The 21,129-nt window shown below is 45.9% G+C and overlaps 1 protein-coding gene across 1 annotated transcript; it reads left to right on the top strand.

The window, feature by feature from the left end:
• The first annotated feature begins 190 nt into the window (after positions 1–190).
• LOC143838871 (elongation factor 1-alpha 1-like) lies at positions 191–20,993 on the top strand. Its single transcript, XM_077340781.1, is given in 15 exon segments — positions 191–274; positions 873–1,028; positions 4,567–4,746; positions 6,199–6,236; positions 6,238–6,472; positions 7,118–7,268; positions 7,803–8,038; positions 8,834–9,068; positions 10,373–10,499; positions 11,958–12,257; positions 13,511–13,788; positions 15,631–15,862; positions 17,748–17,993; positions 18,283–18,382; positions 19,631–20,993. Coding segments are annotated over 9 exon segments (1,392 nt in total). The 3' UTR covers positions 10,450–10,499; positions 11,958–12,257; positions 13,511–13,788; positions 15,631–15,862; positions 17,748–17,993; positions 18,283–18,382; positions 19,631–20,993.
• The last annotated feature ends 136 nt before the right edge of the window (positions 20,994–21,129 follow it).

Raw genomic sequence — 21,129 nt, 5'->3', positions numbered from 1 at the left:
GCACGCTGGGACAAACACAATCCAAACTTCATATCTGCTGCTGTACTTGCTGAAATCTAGGGGTCCTAGTTCATTGAAAACGTCAGCCTAGTGTGCTTTTGGTAGACAGGCAAACTATGCTGGGGTTCTAAGGAAAGGGATGGAAAATAAAACAGCCAGTATTAGGCTGAGTGTTATTTGGCAAGTTTCCATGCTAGCGTGGGGATTTGAACCTGTGTCCCCTAGATCAACGGTCCCCAAACCCCAGTCTAGAGACCGGTCCGTTGATCAGTCGGTACTGGGCTGGGGCTCCTCCTCATCCTCCTCCCCGGCTGCTGCCTCAGGGGCTGCCCTGCCACTCTGCCACCGGCTCACCTTTGGTGCTCTCCAGCAGCCACGATGGCACTGCGCAGCTTCTGCTGGCAGCGCTCCCCAGCGGGCAGTGGGAAGCCAGGGGTGCCGGTGGGAAAGCAAGTGGAGCAGGGGTTCAGGCGGCGGTGGTGACATCTCTCGGCAAAAGACTAACCCCCCCCCCCCCTCCGAGCCTCAGTAAAATTGACAAGCGTTGACTGGTCCCCAGTGATAAAAAGGTTGGGGACACAATGAAGATGAACACGCTTTATGGGCACACAGACTTACACCACAAGTGAAAGCACATGTGGCTCTAGGGTGGGTTTATGACACCCCTTCCCCTGAACACAGGAGTGCCATTGTGCCTACTGACTAGCGATGGTCTTGCAAATATGTGTCTAAGCCTCCACTTGAAGCCATCATGCTAGTGCCTGACTGGAAAATGGGTGGGCCTGTTTGATGAAAAGCAGCCTCTTGCCATCTTCATGAAGGCTGTTGGCAATTGAGCCTTGGCATTCAACTGGCTGTTTTTGTCTCTTCAGTCCAGCTACCACCATGGGAAAGAGAAGGCCCATATCAATATTGTGGTGATAAGTTATGTGGACTCTGGGAAATCCATAACCACTGGGCATCTGATCTACAAATATGGTGCCATCTATGAGGGAACCATTGAGAAGTTTGAGAAGGAAGCAGCTGAGGTGAGGAAGGAGAAGAGGACTGTTCTTTATGGGGAGGTAGTATGGTGGAGTGGTCTTTGATCAAAGAGGTTTCTGTTCATTCATGTCCTAATATGTATTGACTAGGGGTGAAGCCCGTTGTATCCAAGAATACAACGGGCGCTAGAGCTTGGCAGTGGGAAGAGGAAGGGGAGGAGTTGTCCAGTCTATAAGGGCATGGGGTTGAATGTGTGTGTTGTGTGAGAGCTTGCGGTGGCATAGTGGCAAATGAGGGCATGGGTGTGGAGATATGGGTGTCAAGAATTTGTGGTTTGGAATGTTCGTTGAGTGTGGGAGAAGACTGACCTTTGGAAATTGTGGCATAGTGGTTACAGATGAGGTTTCCAGAGCCATGTCTTGAGAAATGTGAAGGGAAAATCAGACTGAAGACTCTTCTTAGGGGAAGATTACATGGCAACCAATTCCCCCCAGTTCTGCGTCATTTCCCTTCTTGTGGGAATTAGGCCACAGCCACCGAAATGCCCCTCTGCCCTAATACACATGGAGTAGCCACAGAACACAGGTGTCCACCCATTCCTTCTTTTCCATTTTTTCACTGTTGATAAAATGTTATGTGCCCACATGCTTCTTTCATGGTTGCTCCTTAGAAGAACGGATTTTTGTACCCTATTGCTTACTACCCAAAGGAGTCTAAAAACAGTTAACAAACACCTTTTCCATTCGTCTCCCCACAATAGACAACCTGTGAGGTATGTGGGGCTGTGAGAGGTCTGAGAGAACTGGGAATGGGCCGCAGTGACCCAGCGGGCCTAAGGTGTCTCAAAGCATTTTCAAATCATCTTCCCTTCCTCTCCCTCTCACTATTTAGTTTCAGGCTGTAAGTATTTATTTAGATCTTCCTGCACTTTCCAGACTCACAGGACTGATGCTGGTCTGCCTGTCTGCGCCCCAGAATACAGACAGTTGCTGGTAAGGGCTGGCCATAGCCCATAGCCCAGGAGGGACACACCTGCACCACTCCCTCCCAACTGCAGGCAAAAATGGCTCATTTGAAGGCTGGACTCTGAGGCATTGTACGATTTTGAAGTCCCACCTCCAAACCTCCAGGAATATTTCCAACCCAGGGGTAGCCAACCTCCAGGTGGGGCCTGGAGAGCTCCTGGAATTACAGCTCATCTGCAGAGTATAAAGAGCAGCTCCCCCGGCAGAAATGGCTACTTTGGACAGGGTTGTGGTAGAAAAGAAACATTTAAGGCCTCCCACACAGGTTGTTGTTGAATTGAAAGACTTAAGGCCTACCGCACAGGGTTGTTGTGCAGATGAAACAGGAGACAAAAGAACCAGTTTCGTCTGCAGAATAACACTGTGCAGTGGCTTCAAATATGCAGAGAGTTGCAAAGAAGAAAGAGACATGGCTTGGCTGTGTCTAACCTCTAGGCAGAGCAGTATTTTAAGTGAGATGGGGCTTTTCTGTGGCCTCCCTGTCAGCCAGCTGTTTGGCAGAAGGGGAAAGTCCCCCAGCTTCAAAAGGAAGTCCCTCAGGCTCCCCTGCGTTGCTCTTGGAAATGCCTCCCTCCCCTCAGTCAGGGCCTGTCAGAGGTTCCTTCACAGCAGGCCTGAAGGGGGGAGGGGGAGCACTCTCCAGCCTCCTGCCAGCTCAGTCAGGGTTCTGAGGCAATTTGCAGTTGGACTTGAACAGTTAGGGCAGCCTTGGGGCGAAAAGGGCTGGCACAGCCTGTCCAAGCCTCTGTTCTCACCCCCCTTGGCAGCCCTACTGACCTCCTCTCCCTTTGGTGGTCAGGAGCAGACTGGCAGCCATTTCTCCAGATTGCCCCTGGCTGGATGGAATTTTGGTCTGTCCTGGTAAGGGGCCAATCGGAAGGCGCTTTGCGCCTTCCAATTGGCCCCTCCGCTTGTCAGTCCAGGGCCATGGGACCAATTGTTGCCCTTCCCCATCACGGACTGAGCCCACCCCAACAGCCCTTACTGTTTTATTAAGAGGGAAAAGATGTTAGGTTAAAATGAAGGGGCCCTGGGCTGATTTGATGAAAAACATTTTGTCCATGCTTTCCTGGATCATTCCCCCATGCTGGCCATACTCTTTCTTCTCCCAAATTGCCAGAAGGGGTTTTGGCCAGCATTTGTTTTAACTGATTATGTTAAGCTACAATATATCAGTTGCATCTGTTGACTAACATAGTTGCAGCTTAAAATCCATCACTGATATATCAGTGTAGCATAACAGGCTGGCAAGATATCAGTTAATGATGGTGGGGTTTTTGAAGCTGTAAGGTGGACTTGAGGGGAATGACAGCAGTAGCATTGTACAGATGCAGGTGGGTGGTTAAAGTGCTCCTCTTCTGCTCCTGTCACTGCAAATTCCTTTGATAGTAATTTCTCAAAGAAAGTCATAGCAGCACAGTTTAGGAAAGAATGAAGCAAAGCAGGAAATGGCTGAAAATAGTGCAATATTGTATAGATCGGGGATGGCCAAACTGTGGCTCTCCAGATGTCAATAGACTACAGTTACCATGAGCCCATGATGGCAGGGGCTCATGGTAACTGTACTCCATGGGCATTTTGAGAGCCACAGTTTGGCCACTCCTGGTATAGATGCTAAAAAACTGATGCCAGTTTGGTTGCCAATCCAAGAGCAATAACTCCACGGGGAATAATCCAGTCATGCACCCCCATGCCTGCAGTGTGGAGGGATGTAGCTTAAAGGCAGACTTCTTAATTTGCTTGTATAATTCCCAGATTTGCTCTCTAGTTCAAGGTAACGGGATGGTAGAGCTAAAGGAAAGCTTGCTGCAGCTGGGTTATGTGATTCACAAGTCTAGCTGTATAGAATGGCTTCATACATTCAAGAGGCACAATTTAGGAACATTTTTATTATTTGTACCATGTAAGCTGGACCTTTGGAGTATGTGCTATTAGACTACCAACTGCAGTTTCTAAAAAGACCAGAGAAGTTTCAAAGATATTGTTGGTGGCATGGAAATCTTGTCAGAGAGAACCTACAAAGTGCATCCTAGGCAGTCTCAGTGACTTCCAAATGGGAATTTCATGAGCCATGAAAGAAAAATGTATTTTTAATGGATGAAGCAGGCATCAGCCATCCTGTAGTAATTGGCATGCATTTGGGATCGGCCCCTGCCACGTAGACCCATTCTCCTCAAAACAGTCACCTCTTTTGGCACTTTGTCTACTCATGTGGAACTGAGCTGCACACATTTACTGATGACAACAGGCATCAATTGCTAAAATAATTGAATGCTAGGCTTTTCTCTTCCTTGAGCCACACAGTTATATTCCCAGACAATGTTTTACCAGTAAAAGCATTTTGCAATGAAATAAGTTTAAGAGAACCTCTGTCCGTGGCTCCTTGACTTTGTATTGTTAAAACTGAAATCCTTGTGTGGGATGGTTTCCCCCTAAACAGTCAATATCATTTGAAGGCACTCCCTGTACAATGCTTCTGTATGGCTGATGTCGAAGGAGCTTAAGTAAGCCAAGCTGGCTGACCTAGTTGCACAGAAGGTGTCTGATTCCTCAACAGATGGGGAAGGGCTCCTTTAAGTATGCCGGGCTGCTGGACAAGCTCAAAGCTGAGAGGGAGCGAGGGATTACCATCGACATCTCCCTGTGGAAATTCGAGACCGCTGAATACTACATCACCAGTATTGATGCTCCTGGCCACAGGGACTTCATCAGGAACATGATCATGGGAACCTCTCAGGTAGGGGCTCCTATTACTTTTGCAGACAGGGAATGCCATTGAACGGGAAGGATTATTTTGCCTTGCTGAAGGGCTCAAATGTTGCAGTAAAATGCAAACTCAATAAGCACTGTTAGAATAGGAGCAATGATCTGTGGAAAAGGTCACCTCATGTCCTGTCCTTATCAGCATCTCAATATGTTAAGCAGGTGATTCTCATGCTGGCACAGACACAAAGTGATAGGAGGCAATCTTTTCTGCATTAGCCTTCTATTCAAGGCTGTGGTGTTGGACCAGTAAAGGAAGGAATTCTATTGACAGAGTTTGGTGTATATATCACCATCCATTTACTTTTTATTTATAGTTACATTTGTATGCTACTGCTCCTAGACCTGCCAGTTTGCAGTGGCTCTCAACAATAGATTAAGAGACAATAAAGGTATGATGAAACCTAAAACTCCAGACCCTCACTTCCCAACTTCCACCAGTCTTCACCATACCAAAGCCTCCTTCAACCCTCCCTCCCCGGTTGCCATCTCCAGGGATGATGTTCCTGTTGGACACTTGGAGGAGGGGCAAGAATTTCCATTCTGTCTGGCCTCAACTGAATGCCTGGAGGATGAACTCCGTCAGAGCCCTCAGCTCTTCTAAGAGCTCATTCCACCAGGCAGGAGCCAAGGCCAAAAAGGCCCTTGCCCTGGCCCTGGCTGAGGCCAGGTGAACATCCTGCCATCTGGTCCCTATTATATAGGCTATGGCATCTCCTAGATGATGTCCCAGGCCCACATTGGCCTTGCTTCTGTAATTTGGCTATCTGTGCTGCAAGGGACATAGCTCAGTTGCAGAGCATTGGCTTTGCATGTAGAAGGTTCCAGGTTCAAATCCCATCATCTCCAATTAAAGGGATAAGGTAATGGAAGACAGAACACACACTTTGCAAGTCAGAGCAGGAGGAACACTGTTCTTGCCTACTTCAAGAGTCTAACTTTTCAGATGAGGAAGTATGAGGTGCTTTAAAAAGAGTCCAGTTAGAGCATCTTCCCATGATGATGAGATATAAAGAGTGATCCTGCTGGTGCATGGGTATTTTACTCATTATATAATTTATTTTATTCAATTTTATAGTATAATATAACAAACAAGAAAATATATAAAATAAGTATGAGACATGTTAAACATAATGAACCCCCAATCAAGTTCTCTGATCCCCTAATCCCATTATGTACTTCTGTTTATCAAGGAAGTCTGTATAGTACTGCCATTGTTCTTGAAATTCTTGTGTTGATCTCCCATTAACTAGACTGGTTAATTTAGCCATTTTTGAAAGTTCTTGTATGGGTATATTAGAGCTTTTGATTTTTTCACTCCTATTACAAGACTTCTAGCAGGGTCATGCACTGCCTCACCGACATTTCAGACTTATTGTGTTGGACTCAAAGTGGCCCCTGAGACTCCTGATTTCTTCCTCGCTAGGCTGACTGTGCAGTTCTGATTGTATCAGCTGGCATGGGAGAATGGGCAAACCTGTGAGCATGCCCTGCTGGCCTACACCCTCGGGGTGAGGCAGCTCATCATTGGGGTGAACAAGATGGACTCCACAGAGACCCCTTACAACAGCCAACGCTATGCAGAGATCACCAAGGAAGTGAGCGCCTACATTAAAAAGATTGGCCGCAACCCAGCAACTGTTGCCTTTGTGCCCATCTCTGGATGGCATGGGGACAACATGATGGATGTCAGCTGCAAAGTAAGAAAAAAGTTGCTTTCAACTTGTGACCTTCAAGACTGGGGAGTGCCAGCTTCTGCAATCCAGGGGGGGGGGGTACTAGATAGCCACCTGCTTCAGTATTTGGGATCCCAAAGCCATAATCTTCCAGTGGCCAAGCTCTGGTACAGATGGCATCATTTGGCAGAAATCAAAGTGCTCATCACATAGGCTCAGGAGTATGGGACCTAGGAAGGAAGCAAACTTGATATACTTGTTGTGGAGGGAAGATGCTGGTTAGCAGTGATCTCTTGCCTTCCCTGAAGGTGCATGGCAACAATGTTGAGAATCATCATTGCTTTTCTAAAGCTCTGAACAGGCTTAGTTGACCTGAGGAAGTTGTCTATCCCCAATCATTTTGGCAACCCAAGGGCTAATAAGGCAGACATGTATTTCAACAAATAGGTGGCAGCGACGGTGAAGTCCACAGTAAACTGGCATTTGGCTGTAGATTGGGACTCATAAGTGGGCCTCTGTCCAAAAAAACTGCTGGAATCGTGTTCAAAAGCAGGTTCAACCATCTCCTGTTGGAATAATCCTGAACTTGGTGCTGAGTGTCCTGGAGGGAAATAAGTGTTTTGGTTTTTTTAATCAATGCATGGTTTAGAGTTTTGATCCTGTCTCCAGGTGCCATGGTTCAAAGGTTGGAAAATTACCAGGAAGGAAGGAAATGCTGCAGGGACAATGCTAATGGAAGCTCTGGATTCCATCATTACTCCATCTCACCCTGTTGACAGACCTCTTCTCCTGCCTTTGCAGGATGTCTGTAAGATTGGTGGTGAGTCAACTGAGGAAGGCAAGTGGTCATATCTGTCCGTTTCCTGGAAGAACATTGAAACAACAACAAACCTGCCTGAAAACAGTAGGAAGCCTGGCTAGTTGCCCAGTTCTGGTGGTGGAGGTTGAAGATCTGATTCCATGTGGACTTTTGTGACCTACTTGTTTGGGGTGGGTCCTTTGTTCCCCTCTCATGTTTTTACTCTCATTCAGAAGTATGGTATCTGTGAATAATAGAAGTAGCATGCATCAGGGTAGTGTACTTGTGTAGAAGTTTTGTGCTATGGAGAAGAAGCTGGACCTTCGAGACAACTTGAAGGTGCTTCTGCTATAGAGTGGAAGACCTCACTTTGGGGTGGGGAAGGGTGGTGAGGAACATGGAGCCATGGTGGCCAACATACTTGGAATTTTATTTTATTGTAAAATGTATCTGTTGTGAGTTGCCCTGAGCTCTCGAGGGAAGGTGGCATATAAATCTGAGAAATAAAACTTTAAGCTCAGCTGCACCTGTTAGTTCACACCCTCTCCCACACAGGTATTGACACTGTCCCTGTGGGCAGGGTGAAAACTGGCATCTTGAAGGCTGGTATGGTGATGACTTTTGTTCCCAGCAACATCACCACTGAGGTTAAGTCTGTGGAGATGCACCATGAGGTTCTGGCAGAGGCATTACCAGGTGACAACGTGTCTGTGAAAGACATCCGCTGTGGAAATGTGACAGGGGATAGTAAGAATGATCCTCCGATGGAGGTGGACAGCTTCACAGCCCAGGTGAGTGGTCCTGTGGTGGTATAGCTCATAGCTAGAGACACATTCCAGAGTACAAAAGATACCAAGGGCCCCTGCAAAACATGGAACTGGATCCTGTGACTCTGTTTTGCTAGCAGAGGTGGTTTCCTCTACCAGAAGTCTCTGTCCCTTGCTGGGCTTCTGGCAGCTTAAAAAAGAGTTCCCATTTGGCTGACATCACTTAAGTCTCATCCCCGTTCCACCATGGAAACTATCCAAACCTACCTCAGAGGGAGATCGTGAGGATAAAATGAATAAGGGAGAAAGTTATAAGCCATTTTGGGAGTCCATTGGGCAGAAATCAGGATATCAGTGAAATAAATACAACTTTCATGTTGTATATGGTAGAAATCATCACAACCCACCTAGAGTCTTCCTAGGAAATACACATGAATGATAAAATGTTTGGACAAGCCAAGTTATGGGTTTGCCCCTGAATATGGCAGGGCAGGTTGTCACCATCTGTTTAGGGCATATATTTGCACATACATTAACAAAACCTAGGAGAAAATCTTGGTCAAGTATCTAAAGAGCAATGTGTGAATCTGCCCCTATGTGTTTATTTATATTTATTTATATTTATATACCGCCCTCCCCTGAAGGCTCAGAGGATGCTATATTAGGATGCCTCAGTCTGATCCTATATATTAGGATGTTCAGCCTCAGAGGATGCTATATTAGGATGCTTGCGTTAGAATTCTTACTTTAATATATGGAGGCGTAATTCTTGAACGAGAGGCTATGTTCTTCCACTCTTCTGGTACCCCTTGCATTTAGGTCCTCATCTTAAACCACCCAGGGAAAATAGCTACTGGCTACTCTCCAGTCTTGGATTGTCACACTGCCCATATTGCATGCAAATCTGCTGAGCTGAAGGAGAAGATCGATCACGGATCTGGCAAGAAGCTGGAGGACAGCCCCAGGGAATTGAAGTCTGGAGGCGCAGCCATTGTCCAGATGATCCCTGGCAAGCCCATGTGTGTGAAGAGCTTCTCTGACTACTCCCCACTGAGTAAGGATTCTTAAAGACTTGGAGAAAGCTCTGGATTGCTCATCTTAATCATTGGTAGCTCTAATATTTTGGAAACGCCACTCTGGGCAGAGCACTGACCAGGACACCTCTAGGTGTCCGGCCTGCGTGTGGTGAGACCACCTCCAGAAGCTGGCCGCGAGGCGCTCAGCCAGCCTCGCACCCAGACGCTGCCCTACCTGCAGACCAGAGGGAGGCAGTCCTCCAACATTCTAAGGAGTTTGAATCCAACTGTTAGACGGGGACAGTTGTTGAGGGTCAGTATAGTTGGGGCTCCATGTCCCAGGGTGGGTGGACAGCTGACCCCTCCTCTCCATTAAGGCCTTGAATCCCCCTTTACACCCAAGAAGATCCAGAAGAGGAGAATAAGGACAGGACGGGGGACTAAATCTTCTGTTCAGAGTTGCCTATGACCATAGAGACCCCTAGCTGGTCTGTGGTAAGCTTGGAACCAATTTTGGCAGGAAAACAGACTAAAATAATATGGAGAAATAGTTTGCTGTGAAGCGGTGCCTTCACCTGTGGTCTAGTATAGGGGAATTTGTAGTCTGCCTTGGGAATTTTTGGCAGTACCAAAGGAGACAACAGAAAAGTCAGCACACAATAATTGGCAATTCACACCCTTTTTTTTTTTTGGCTGTGAAGTCACAGCTGCCTTATGGTGACCTGTAGGGTTTTCTTGGCAAGAGATGTTCAGTCGTGGATTGTCATTGCCTGCTTCTGCATAGCATCTATGGGATTCTTGGTGTCTCCTATACAAAGACTAACCGGGGCCACCCTTGCTTAGCTTCTGAGATCTGACGAGATCAGCCTACCTTGAGCTATCCAGGTCAGGGCAATTGACCATAAATGGCCAATTCTGAACCCCCTAGATTCACTTTCTCAGAATTTCTACCTGCCACAACCCAAAAAACCGTCACGCCATTGCTAATATCACAAGGGTGAACTCTTGGGATAATGTGGGCCGTGGTGTTCCGATTCCCTTAACATTTGGCATCCCCTCTCCCTCAACCATCCTGGCTGGTCCTGGCTTCATTTTCGGATGAGTAGTGTGGGCTATGAACAGGCAATCTGAAGTCGTAGGATGAGTCCCCTATAGTGCTGTCAGAGCAACTACACATGACAAATAGTCTCTTCCTCCTCAGCATCCCAGAAGGCAACTTGCAGATGTTCTGCAGAAGCCCATGTTTTAATAAAGAATGGAAGTTCTGATTGAGGTAAACTGTGGATGTTGAAGAACAGAGAACAAGTATGTTTAACGTCCTCTGGTAACTTTTTCCTGTCAGGAACTGCAATCCAAAAAGGACCTGAGCTCAAGCTGGGATGGCTTCTAATTGACCACAAGAAGAATTCAAAGGCTTAGAAGAACAAAGGCTGATGAAGCAGAATTGCAGAGGCAGTCCTGGAGATAAGGTGGGTTCCAGGTAGGGTTGCCATCCTCGAGGTGGGACCTAGGTAGGGGTGCCAACCTTGGAGCGGGACCTGGGGAATCTTCTGAAATTACAGATTATTTCCAGACTACAGAGATCAGTTCCCTGGAGAAAATGGCTGCTTTGGAAGGGGGACTCCTATGGTGTTGTACCCCTCTGAGGTCCTTGTCCTCCTCAGCCTCCACCCCCAGGAGTTCCCCAACCTGGAGCTGGCAACCCTATCTCCCGGTCCCCTGCCAGGAGCCATGGGGGCCCTGACAACCCTAGTCCCAGACCATGAAGGCTTTTATCGGTAATGGCCAGCACCTTGAATAGAACCAAGGGGACAGGATGCAGCACTTTTGGCAGGAGTGGGTGGGTAAAAACTAAGCAAAGTTCTGCAAGAGCCATATTGGAGGCAAGGCATGACTTGAGCCCTTCAGGAAGGAGACCTGTTGTCATTCATGATGGTCTGTTCCTCTGCCTGCCACTTGGTGGCACCACCTTGACAGAGGATGCCACCAAGCCCACCCCAAATTAAGACACTGCCCTTCTGACCCATTCCTGTGTAGTGGTGTTTCTGACTAATCCTTTTTTTGAGGGTGGTATTATGATGGAGAAGATCATTCTCCACAGTGGGCTCTATGGCAAGTAAGGCTGTCTGTGTAACAAGAGGAGTAGTTGGTTTTATAACGTGCTTTTCACTGCCCATAGGAGTCTCAGAGCGGCTTAAAATTGCCTTCCCTTCCTCTCCCCACAACAGACCTGTGAGGTAAGTGTGGCTGAGAGAGCTCTGAGAAGACTGCTCTGTGAGAACTGTTCTAACAGGACTGTAACTAGCCCAAGATCACCCAGCTGGCTGCATGTAGAGGAGGATTGGGATATCAATCCCAGCTCTTCAGATTAGAGGCCACCTCTTAGTCACTACACCAAGCTGAGGAGCTGCTCTAGAGATATTGCTGGTTTACGAGAGAAGCCCCTATGTGCAAAATACCAGATAAATCATTAGCCATTGGGGGGGCAGACACCTGGGAGCATTTCTCTGAACTCTGCCAGGCTTCAGAGGGGCTGGAATCATTTCTGAAGTTGCTTTCTTTGTGTAAAGGAGAAATTAATCCAAATCCAAAGGGTACTTCCATACTGGGAAATATTTGTCATTGCAAAATGTGGTGTGGATTCTGGGAGCTGAAAGTGGTAGAAAAGAAAGGCAAAGACATGTCAAAAAAGCCAAGAAGTGACCCTTCTGTCCTTCTTCCAAAGGGCATCAGTGGGTTGAGGTGAGGGAACTCTTTGTGAAATGGGGGGGGGCGCAAAGCCACGCTGTCACTGAATCCCCACCCAGTCCCCACAGTTTGTTCAAAGGTCCAAGCCCCCCCATTCGTTACTCTCTAACCACCCTATCGTTGGGCCTGTTAATATGGACTTAATATTTAGCAGCTCAGGTCTCTCCCAAACTGCGCAGGATCCAAGCCCACCTCGGTTCTTTTCCTCTCCGCCAACACCATGCCAAACAGGAGATGTGGTGAGATGGTGAAGGCACTTCAGGGTAAGTCCCAAGGAAGGACCGGCAGAGAGATGAAAGAGAAGGAAGGGAGTGGTGACCAAACACCATTATCACCAGCAACAGAGAAAGAAGAACCAGACAGGATGCTGCAAAATAACACAACACCCAGACCTCAGATTCCAAAGACCTTGGAGCTCCCTCGGACTCCAGCCCCCTGGTCCAGACAGAGAGCCAACAGGCTTGGCAGGGAGCCTACAAGTAAGTATTTCATGTTTCTATCATTCTTTTGGGGGAAGAGAACTGTTAAACACACTGGTCTTTGCTATTTCTCTCCAATGATTCGGCTTGGGATGAATGTTCTTTTAATTTTTTAAAAAATGGGTTAGATCATGCCCAATTCCCCTCCTTAGTACAGTCCCCATCTCATATGGCTGTTCTCCATGCAGGTCCATGATCCCCTGGGTAGCAGTTTTGGTGGGGGACCCATTGCTTTTTTTCCAGGAACAGAAACGCCAGCCGGGTCCGACCTTTTGTGTGCCAGGGCAACTGGTTTCTTTGCCACACACAAAAGATCCTGAACCTCACAAATAGTAGAAATAATGGCAATACCACAGCCTTCTCTTCTTTGAGGGCTTTTTTTCATCTGCTTGATATAGCATTTACTTGTTTAGAGATGTTTAAGAAACAATTTTCCGTTGCATTTCAACAGAGGCGTATCCTTGCCTAGTAAAGCGATGACTGTCTGAGCTTCTCTACAGCTGGATACCAGTTTGAGGGCTGCTCACCTTTGAGGCCAGGTGGTTACAACCTAATAAAAATGACCCACCTGTGTTGGGAGAGGAGTAAAGAGGGGCGTTTGACAATTGGAATGTAGCTGGTATGAAGGAAACTGACTCTTGGGGATGATTTGGGATTGATTTTGTTTTTTGCCTTTTGCTACCCCAATTAAATTGTGGAGTAAAAACCAATTTGAGACAGTGATGGCTGTTTTAGCTGTGAGAGGTGGTGATAAGTTGTATTGTAATGGCAGGTGATGTGTTTTTTTTTATGAAACTGGCACATACTAGATGTCTGTTCTGTGAAAACTAATTCTGTGAACACTAATTTGTGGAAACCAACTGACCTTTGAGTCTTCTTTCCTGTGAAGACAAAGTGAAATGTCATTAAAAAATCACGCACAAATAACCTTGGACTTCTAAAGAACCTTTATTTCTTGTCATTTACGTGGACTTGGGTGATCTCAACACATTAATTCTGTTGCAATTCTGAAACAGCAGCAGCCTATGGAAAAAGTCCCTAGACCAGATTATTTGACGGACCAGAGGTATCCACCTGGGAGTCTATCTGCTCTTTCTGTCTTAGTACATTCATAGTACATAGTGCATTCAGAGATAAGGCAACAATATGCCTGAGTATCCAGTATTCTGTCCTATGTCAGAGGGAGTCCCAAGACTCCCTGATCTACCTACCATGATACCTTGTCTCAAATACTTATGTTCTACCAAATACAGGAAGGATATCTTCCCTCTCCAGTTGCACACATCATACAGACACAGAAGTCTTGGCAGCTGCAGGACGAGACCACCAAAGCTCACTGAGAGACAGCGTCCCACCAGGTAACAGGAAGGCAAAACCTCTACACCTAGCTCCACCAGAGAAAGTCCAGGCAGCAGACCTTCTTGAGAACTTCCTGAGTCGTTTTCTCACTTACCTGCGGGAATGTCCAGACAGACCCTACTTCCAGGACACCAAAGAACTTGTCTCAGGCGGTGGCTGCTCATATGAAAAGGTAACACTGCATTGGCAAGTCCTGACAAAGGGCCGGTGTAGATCTAGTATCCAATTCCAATTCACAGTCCCACATTCACTTAGTTGAGCCACCATTTTTTTCAGTCTCTCACATTCTCCTTCTGCTGAATTGCGGTCATAATGCTGACCTACAGGAAAAGGTGGCTGTTGTTACATCAACAGGTAACAAAGCAGCCCCCCCCCATCCAGGCCAACCTCAAAATTCATGTAAAAAAAAACAACAACCCCAAAACACTGATCTACACTCAGTTGAGTTTCATTACTAGCTCACTCTTGACTACCACAGAGAATCAGAGCAAGTGAGTTGAAACCTTAGAGCCTGGAACCCCAAAGTACTGCCTGCCAGCACCTTCTGTGGTGCCCACCAAACATTTTTAGAAAGCAGAAAAAGGCAGATGAGACTTTTGCCCTGTAGTGTGCCTGACTGGCAATGGGAGATTTGATTGGCTTGGCAGATTTTTTAAAATTCCTGCTTTAGCAACAGCTGCCACTACAGCACAAGGAATCTTCACCAGCTGACCAAAGGTAAACTATGGCAGCCATTTTGTGGTTGGCTCAACCTCCTGTATTTGCTCATTCTGTCAGAATTCCAAAGGGGCCCACTGAATGGCCCAGCTCAAACATAACACAGACCTGTTGTTAGTTTATGAAACCTGGGTCCATTCCGCTCACAATGGTTGATGTACTTTCAATGCACTTTAGAAGCAGATTTTCATGTTCTACACATGAAAATCCAGCTACAAAAGCACACTGAAGGTGCAGAATCAGCCGAGGATTTGTCTGTCAATCATTCAATCCTGGGTTGACTACAAAAAAGCTGACTTCATTGTCTTGGCTCTTTGCTCTGCCTCCTCCACAGAGACTCTGCTGATATCTCCATCAGTAATGTTGTAAATATGACACCAACAATCTAGTGTGTCCACATCTGTATATCATACACTAAATTAGTTGAGACCAAGTCCAGTTCAAATTGATGTTTTTTGATCCTGATTTGACACACCTTCGCCATATTTAAAGGAGCAACTCAGCATCTCACTTCAGCCATAAAATAACTCTGGTTTCACATGATGTCTGAGACAAGCCACAGTGCTGTGAACTTGTACCATAGCAACAGCAGAAGTACAGGCATAGCACAACACTTATCTGGATTACCAACGGTTATTTATACATTGGTTGTTTACCTCAGCTTGGAAGCTATTTAGGAGTGGGCTTTTCCCCTGCTCATCCCAATGTGGGAGGTATTTAATTTTGTCTTTAAATCAGCAATTCACCTATTGTTATAGAGTTGTAACAATGTATCGTTTGGTCCCTTTTATAGTAGAAATATGCATTTCCTGTTATATGTAACAATATGCCACTCAGGCTCTCTGGATTCCCCAAATTCATTTATTATACATTGTTTTTTTTAAATGAGTTCTGGGAATCCAGAAAGCCTGAGTGGTATATAGTTGTATAATTCTGCTATAAGGCTACACCAATGGTTGGTTTTAAGAAAGTACATCCCCACCACAGTGGCACATGGCAGGTTGCCACTGCCAGAAATAGCTGCAACTGAGGAGAAAGAAAAGTCCATCTTCAATCCCATTCAGCTGGGTGGGGCAAAGCTAGTCCTAATCTTCTTTATTTAATTGTATTCATAATACTATACAGCTAAAAGGAGAAAGTAAAACTGGGCCTGAAGAGGATAGGGATGTTAAAACCAGGGAAGGTGGGAGTAGTGGCAATGGACAGAGCTGGTAGAACTAGAGTAGTGAGCAGTAACTAGTTGTGCCCCCCTTCTCCCCCCGCAGTTCCTTCAAATGTGTGGTTGATTTCCCTGCAGTTCTTGTGTCTAGGTGAGTTTGAGGTGCTGTTGAGCATCCCTGTTCCTGATTACGTTCAGTACACTGAAGTGGAGAACTACAGCGGTCTGTTTTACTGCCTTACTCTCGTGAAGAAGTCACACAGCTTCCCAGCAGCCCTCCTCCTGGAGGATGGAAAGACTATCTCCTCAAGGAACGTCATGGAAGAATTCTGGAAGCACGTTGACGAGTTCATTAAAGCTTTTTATTCAGGTGAGGGACAATGGCTGATCATGAATACATCAGTAGTGCCTTTCAGTTTTAAGCCGGAAGCAGCAACACTTACGACCGTTTGGTTTGTTCTCTGATACTCCCACGCAACAAAAATGTATGTCTAATTGCTTCTCTGTAGTGTATCTAATGCAAGAGAGCTGCTTTAGAGTTGACAGTATCCTCCTGACTTTCTGCTGTCGAATTCCAGAGCACAAAGCAAGAGCAAATTATTCACAGTATTGCGGCTATTCCCATAAATTATCACTGGGCCTCACGAAGTGCCCTTGCCAGACCCAAGGCCACAAGAAGGACTATGTTAGCAGTACCCTTTGCACACCAGCATGAGTGTGACCACTGGCTGCCAGTCAACTGAAACGGGGACTCTTCGGCAGTAACCCCTATACCAGGGCTGCCAAGTCTCAGTTGGGAAATTCCTGGGGGGGTTTAGGGACGAAGCCTGTGGAAGGTTGGGTTTGGGGAGGGGAGGGACCACAGCAAGTTATGATGCTGTAGTAAGGTGACCAGATTTGAACAGAGGTAAGGTGGGACACCAGCCCAGAAGGGGGCCAGCCCGGCCCAAAGGTCTCAGGGGTGGCAATGGCAGCCCTCCCTCCCTCGCTCCAACTGGGCTCACCATCGCCTCCCATGAGCCCATCAGTTTCCTGCCTGCGTGGCCTCTGTTGGTACAGGTTAGGTGGGGGCCAAGGGCGGGCCTCTGCCTGGTGCGCCTGTGGTCTTATGAGGCTGCGGCAAAAAACAGGTGGCAGCAGGGTTGTGAGGAAGCAGGACATTTGAACACTCCTCCGGGAGTGTCCCGCCATTATCGGGACGCCTGGTCAGCTAGAGTCCATTTCTAAAGCAGCTATTTCTCTAAAGATCTGCTGTAATTCTGGAAGATCTTCAGGCTATACCTAGAGAATGGCAATACTACTCTATGTTCCAGGTATCATAACTATTTTTAAAATGTGCTTTGATACTAGTATTACTATAATATAGTGATATATTATATATATCTATGGCCAAGCTTTTAACAAAATAGCTGTCCCAAAGCCTAGAGGTGGTGGACATGGAGAATGGCAGGCATGAAGGAGAATGTTGCCAGTTGCGTGGGGAGCTTGTAGTAATCTGTACTTTCCCTTTTTTTTCCACAATCTTGGTTTTACTATGAGGTTTCAGGAAAAATCTGCTGAAGTGGATTTAGGAAAATATACAGCAAACTAGGGCAAACCTGGAATAGGCATAATAATGTCATGTAGATGTCCATCCCCCTCTCATCATGTCACAGCATGCAGCAGGGGCAGATGTGGAGCAAAAGCTCTGCATGGAAGCAACTGAGGAGATTATCAGAGAGTGATTAAGGTGTGGAATTCATTACCAGAGGGTACAGTGATGGCCACAGGAATAAACAGCTTTAAAAGGGGGGATTAGATAGATTCATGAAGGATAAATCAATCAATGGCTACTAGCCATGGTGACTGAGAACTTCCATATTCAGAGGCACTATACTTCTGAATCCTAGAGCCAGGAGGCAACATCAAGGGAAAATCCTCAACCTCCATACCCTGTTGCTGGTTGGCCACTGCATGAGACAGGATGCTGGACTAGATGGATGGACCATTGATCCTTATGTTCTCATGTGATATTATGGTAGCATTTTTGCTCTCAGGCTCAAAGATTGGTTTCCAAAGCTTCCCTATATGTCCCTTCACAAAGATGCATGGGCACTGCTGACAAGAGCCAGCTCAAATATATAGGGAACATGGGTTTTTACAGGGGGCGTTATTAGGCTCCCTCAGAGTTGGAGACAGACCTGGGAGTGCATTACATGCTAACTAGAGCAATCCTCAGTTGGTTCAACAAACTAGTTATCTGCCTGGTATCTCAGAGCCTTTTCCAGGATGGAAAATGAAGCTGAAGAAGAAGAAGGCCAACTGTCCAGCAGTCAACCTAGTGATTTGGGACAACCAAGACACCAAGTTCATGTCCATAGACCTCATCCCAGCTCTGGAAATGGCTGGCGAATGGCCGTGTACAAAGAAGGCCAAGGATTTGCTTGAGGAAAACGAACAGCTGCAGCTACTGAGGGTGTTTCACTTTGTGGCTGAGCAGTCCCCTGGGAGACTCAACAAAGGTAATTAATTAATTATCTAAAACCTTTATTAGCTGCCTTTCACCTTGCAGGACAATATACAATAACAATGAGAAAAAATACACAAAAGTCCACAATATAAAATTGCAAAGCAGGGCTGCCGATAAGTAAAATCTAAATTTGTCATATATAGTTTTAATTCATTTATTCTTATTATTATGAATTGGATTTTTATACCACCATTCTCACAATGATGGGCTAAAGGTAGTTTACAACATGGTTAAAATATATAATACAATTTAATGATTGGGATGGGAATTTCCCTTTTCAGAGACTTGGAAGATTTCTTTCTCTCATGTGGAAAAAGAGATTTTGAACTGCCATCGGAGCCCTGAAGCATGCTGCAGGTACCACTTAAAGTACTGCTGCAGGTGTGTATCTTTGAGGGCATGGCCATCTTAGAGATTCAGTTTTGGATCGGGGGGGGGGAGGCAAAAGTGAGGCCTATTAGGATCTGAGGGAAATGTGCTCCATAGTCAATCTAAATCCAGAATCTTGAGGATGCCTTGTCAAGTGCTATGCCCCTGAATTCAGCAGCTAGAAATTGTATTTGGAACTGGAATGGCTGGGGATGCTGGAAATAGAATATAGAGTGGCCAACTCTGGGTAGGGAAATTCCTGGAGATTTTGGGAGTGGAGCCAAGGGATGGTGTGGCTTGAAGAGGGAAGGGAGCTCAGTGGAGTATAATGCCAGAGTCCACCCCTCCAAGTCATTTTCTCCAGGTAAACTGATCTTGAGATCATTTGTAATTCTAACAGCTCTCTAAGAGCTACCTAAATGTTGGCAACCCTAGGTGGAAATGCTGCAGAGAGAAGGCACAGTTCTGTTGACTATCTCCGGTGAACATCTATGACCAGAGGCAATCCATCTCTGGAATATCAGCACTAGGAGGAAGCCTTCATCCTGTTTGTTAGCAATACATTCAATTGTCAGCCACCATCTGAAACAGGATTATGGTCTGGCCCAGCAGGACACCTCCCCCCCCTTAAGTTCATTTGGTCTGGAAAGCAGTACCTTTTAGTTGCAGAAATGTGGGAGCTCGGTGTGTTTAACAGAGGACAGCTACTCTGCAAAAGTCTTTTCTTTATAATTTCTTCACGTGTCCCTCCATAAACAAAAACTTGGCTGTGGAATTAATTCAAACTGTGGATAGAGTGAGTGGAATTCGGGATGCCTGTCACTGATGTCAAGCAGTTATTATCTCAGCCCCACCCCGAGGGTGACATAGGGCCATTTCTGAAAGCTCAAGATATAGCCTCCTTGCTGAAGCCAAACAGGTCTAGCCCTTCCCTGCACCTGGATGACAGACCACCTGGACTTCCTTGATTGAAAAAAAGGCTGAACACTTGGCTCAAGAATTCTCATTGCTTTCATAATGAACAATTATCAGAATTCTGTGATCAAAGCTATGACCACTAATCAGTCTCAAAGGACCGTAATCCATGATGTTGTATTACAGCACTTTGTTTAGGGAAAGCCATTTCAGGACTCCATTTCAGGGAGCTAATTCTACCAAGTGGGAGCTTTGGATTGCTCTGCATATCCCCACCAAAATTGTTTAGAGAGGTCTTTGGGAGATTTGAATTAATTGAATAACTGATGTCTTTTTCTGACCTAGAAAAGAGTGTCTGAAGATGCTGGATGACCTTGTGGATGCTCTCAAGATGGAATACCCTCAGATGTTGGCTCACCTGACTTCCTATCACACCAGGACATCCTTCCTGCATACCCTCTGGGAGTGGAAGAATAACGAAGACTGGAATCCCTCTGAAGTATCTCAGTGTTTCTCAAGAGTCTTGGCCAATTTCATTCATGAGGTGGCCACAGCTCACCTGACCCATTTCTTCCTTCCCAAGTGCAACCTGTTTGGTGTGAAGTTCTTCCCTCCGACTAAGCTGAAGTTCTTGTGGGCCCGCCTGAGAGAGAAGGAAGGAACAACTAAGACCTTCACTGTGTCACGCAAGAAAGCTTGTTCTGGTCTGGCCATGAATCCTGACATGAGCTGGCCAGTTATGATCACGCTTGGTCTGATGGTTCTGGTGTCCACTGTTATCCCACATATGGTAATTTAAAAATAGTTGTGTTTACATTGAGAGAAAGTATAGTTTAGGATAGTGACAGAACAAACTGATTCTGATGGGACTTGTAATTGAGGATTGTTTCTGAGGTAATGTTTGGTCTCCACTGGAGTGCTTCCATGGTACAGGTATGAAAAAGTGTGACACAGACATGGAGCCGGTGAGCAGGATCTTGTCCATTCCTGCTTGTTTGTCCTTCCTGTAAAATGCAGTGCGAATTTCATAGAGCGGAAAGTGCTCCATTCAAAATGACCCTCTAATTTACCTGAGAGAGATTATATAAAAAGCACTAATACATGCCATGTTTGATATTTTTTGTACACCCTTGTCACTCTGCTTTGGCATTAGGGGAACTGTAGGATCAAAATGTGCTCGGGTGCTAAAATGTGCATCCCTTCATCTTTTTTTCAGCCTATGTATGTCAAGATGCCTGTTGGTTAGATGCCTGTTGCCCTCTTAGAATGTTCTCTTGCAAGCAGTAGCCCGTTCCTGTAAAAGGGATTTGGCCTTTGCATTCTATTTGTGATGAAAAGCCTAGCCTGTTTTACCAAACCACTGCATCCATGAATCCAAGCCAACCAGCCCCCCGCAATCTGCATACCTATGACTGTGCAATCCTAAACAGTTACCCCATTGGTTTTAGAAAGGGGTAACTGTGTGCTTCATTGCAAACCAGCAAACCATATATCCTCCCATTCTGCTATCTGTAGTTCAAGAGATGCCCTACTTTTGAGCCCATCCTCCCCATGTATCTGGTTTAAAATTTGTGAAATCACAAATTATACTTTATGTCTTTCTCATTGTTTGTATTTGTTATTAAGCTGTGACTGTCACTTGGTTGAGCTTTTTTCTTTGTTCTGAAAGGTTGTGATGCTTCCTGAAAGTAAAAATATTTTTTCAAAAGCTTAATCTAAGGGATTTTTCTTTGGGGGAGGATTTAGTACTTGGTGGTATTTATACAGTGGAATTGTAAAAAGAGCTGCATATTTCTAAGCCTGCTAATTTGAGTGGGCTCAGAAGAAAACTGAATTACATTCAC

The sequence above is a fragment of the Paroedura picta genome, chromosome 5 (genome assembly GCF_049243985.1).
Source record: "Paroedura picta isolate Pp20150507F chromosome 5, Ppicta_v3.0, whole genome shotgun sequence".
NCBI lineage: Eukaryota > Metazoa > Chordata > Lepidosauria > Squamata > Gekkonidae > Paroedura > Paroedura picta.
The sequence above is the reverse complement of the archived record's forward strand: the minus strand, read 5'-3'. Positions and strand labels throughout refer to the sequence as shown.